Source organism: Mustela erminea, chromosome 10 (genome assembly GCF_009829155.1).
Source record: "Mustela erminea isolate mMusErm1 chromosome 10, mMusErm1.Pri, whole genome shotgun sequence".
Taxonomy (NCBI): domain Eukaryota; kingdom Metazoa; phylum Chordata; class Mammalia; order Carnivora; family Mustelidae; genus Mustela; species Mustela erminea.
This window is the reverse complement of record NC_045623.1, coordinates 64,403-67,332: the sequence shown is the minus strand read 5'-3', so window position 1 is coordinate 67,332 and position 2,930 is coordinate 64,403. Positions and strand designations below refer to the sequence as shown.

At 50.8% G+C, this 2,930-nt stretch overlaps 1 protein-coding gene across 1 annotated transcript in view; it reads right to left on the bottom strand.

The window, feature by feature from the left end:
* LOC116567309 (myomegalin-like) overlaps positions 1-2,930 on the bottom strand; it is a 65,441-nt gene that overhangs the window by 793 nt on the left and 61,718 nt on the right. The window contains exons 3-4 of the mRNA XM_032302294.1: positions 2,070-2,205; positions 1,719-1,765 (exon numbers count right to left, since the gene is read on the bottom strand). Coding sequence (XP_032158185.1) covers positions 1,719-1,765; positions 2,070-2,205 — 183 coding nt within the window. The remainder of the gene's footprint in view (positions 1-1,718; positions 1,766-2,069; positions 2,206-2,930) is intronic.

Below are 2,930 nucleotides of genomic sequence, written 5' to 3'. Positions count from 1 at the left end.
CTGGAGACAGAAATATGATAAGGTGAGAACCTAGTATCAGGTTCTGCTGGTGGCTCCCTGAACTGCAGTGATCACTAGGAGGGGGTGCTGAGCCAGGAGCTCAGCAAGAGCCTGTCAGAAGGATAAGCCCAGGGGAGGGGGTGTGGACTTGAGGAGCCCCTCATGGCACCAGGTGAGAGGGAAGTTTCCCATCACCTTGGGCAGGAGACAACTGTGCTCAGAGCCACTGCACATGAGGTGCTCAGATTGCACACTCCCTCTTCACTTGCCAGTCCACTCCCTAGTTCACTTGGAACAAAAAGATGGCTTCTGTGACCTCCCAGGAACCGAAGCACTTAGTATGAAACACGCCCATGAAGAAACAGCCTGTTGTAGGAAGGAGAGGATGTAATGCAGGGAAGCCCCCTGTTCAGTTCATGTCCCATGTACTTAATGAGGAGAGGGAGGGGCCCCATCAGCAGGGAGCTCCAACAGCCCCTACTGCCACCTCTTACAGATGGATGGGCCAAGGCCACAGAGCCAGTTAGTGACAAGCCTGGGATTGGAATACAGGCCTCACGACCTTTCCATTGGTCTCTGCAAAGTGCAGAGGAAACTTCCAAACATGAGGAAGCCAGTGGGTGTGTGGGGCTGTTGGGTTACCTTTGCTGGGACAGGAATAAGACTTTACAAAGGCCATCTTGTATGTGTTCTTCTAAAGAGTCTCAGGAAAGAAAGGAATCATTAGAGTAGGAAAAAAGGGAATTAGAAAAAGAAAAAAGTTTGGAGGGGAGGGTGAAGTCATGGCCCAACCCATTTTCACACCATGGGATTAATATTCTCTCAGGCTACATAAGGGACATTCCGAGGAAAAGGTCCAATTACTTATGGCAGAACTTTAACGTCCAGTGAAGGGTTTAGCTTCTTTCCCTATTCCTTTTTAAGGAATCTCCATGGCTAGCGTGGAGCCCAACACAGGGCTTCAAGCCTCAACCCTGAGATCAAGACCTGAGCCAAGATCAAGTCAGATGCTCAACTGCCTGAGCCACCCAGGTTCCCCTAAAGGTTTAGTTTCTGATTTACAAGCCATTTGGTACACTTCAGCTTACTTGCTAGGGATCAGGTTAGTATTTCAAGTAAATGTACAAAATACCTGCCATATACATAAAATGTTTCCCTTCAAGTTTCATTTTTATTAATTATCAAATTCTCTTTTAGGTCAAGAAGACCCAATGGTTTTCTTTGGAAAAAGAAAGATCAAGATTGAATGGCTATTCTCTGCCAATAGAGTGTGGAACAGAATCAACCGATTTGATCGCATCTCCAGTTTATTTTTTTATGAAGTGAAAAGGGCTACAGGAAACACTAGAGCTGGCCCCAGAGCCCCTTTCCTAGAAGCTAATTCAGAGGCATACTCCCCATGTCCTCTTGTCTTGGGAATCAACTCACTTGTTTTCCTTGGACTCCTGACTTGGCCTAAAGGAGGGAAGAAGTGCGGTGAGGAGAGAAGAGGGTCACGATGTCACAGGGAGATGAGATGGCAGGGAAGGGACTGGGTTGGGAGAGGTGATGGGGAGCGAAGCTAGAAGGACATTTAGTGCGGACCTGAGTCCTAGGTATGTACTGGAAATCTCCTGTAAGATCGGAGTGGGTCGGGGATCATCTGCAGACTCTGGAGACAGGAGGGGATGGATTTGGGCTGGGTTCTGTGGCTCTGGCAGGTGCAGTGGTGTCCTTACCTCCAAACTAGTCCTTGCCTTCTTCAAAACATCATGTGTCCTGGTTACTAAAACAACAAAACAGCCCAATAGGTAGAAGTGACCATCTGTGGCCATACTTGCCTAGTGTGTTCCAAAGGGTGTCTTTCTGGCGGCTCACATCAGGGTCTCTTGCTGCCCCCACGCACCCCTCCCTCTGCATCCCCAGTTACTCATGGCACAGGAGTTTTGGGGACATCACACTGGTTTGCAGCCCTCCTCCCCACCCCACCCAGTCTGTCTGGTTAGGGTCCATCGGCAGCACAAGTGGGGAGCCTGGAAGTCCTCTCACCCCTACTTTCCTCCTCATCCCCTGCCTCAGGGGCACCCCACACTGATTAAAGATGAACTGCTGCATGCTCTCCTTCTGTTGGTTGGTGGGCTTCAGACGCTCTGTGTTCTGCAGGACACTCTCCTGTTTGGGCAGTCTGGTTCTTAGTTCCAGAAGTTCCCTTTGCAGGGAATGTCCCTGGGGAAGAGAAACAGTCTCTCTGTCACAGGTCAGAAGGCCTCAAACACCCGATGCTTTGTGGCTCTTGAAAATCAAAAGCAGGATTCTACAATCCTCTCAATGATTTCTGGACTGGAGTCCCTCCAAGAGAGACACTAGAAGTCTCCAGCTGAGGCCAGCTTAGACCAAGGCCATTAGGTCAGCATACTGAGACCCCGGGAGCCCCCACGCACATGGACACGGGCCTCCACTCCTGTGGCTGTAGAGGCCCTGATCCCCGGGCAGTGCCAGGACTCCCAGCAGTGGACCAAGAGCACACATTCAGTGCTGACATTGGTTCTAGTACCGGGGACTCATGGATAAGACTCACTAGCTGGGTGTGTTTTGCCTGGGGAGACTGTGTGATTCTGTAAATCTTTGGAACAACTTCAAGATGGCAGAACACCCTCTGCCTCAGAACCAGCATAGTTGGGGCCCATTAGGTGTTAGTGCTTTAATCTGCCCTCATGCTCCTAGGCAGGGCTGGAGGGGGGATATGGAGATAATTTCCTGTCCACACTCCCCCCAACCAGAGTCCAGGCCTCATATCTGAGAGCACCAGGTTGTGGGGAGGCTGACTCTTCCAGGCCTGGCCCAGAGATGTGGAGGAAGGCTGTGTGTGGGATGCAGTGGGTGGCTCCAGGAAGCTGCTCATCTCATGGTGACATTCTGTGGGGATGGCACAGGAAAAGGAGGTGTCGACA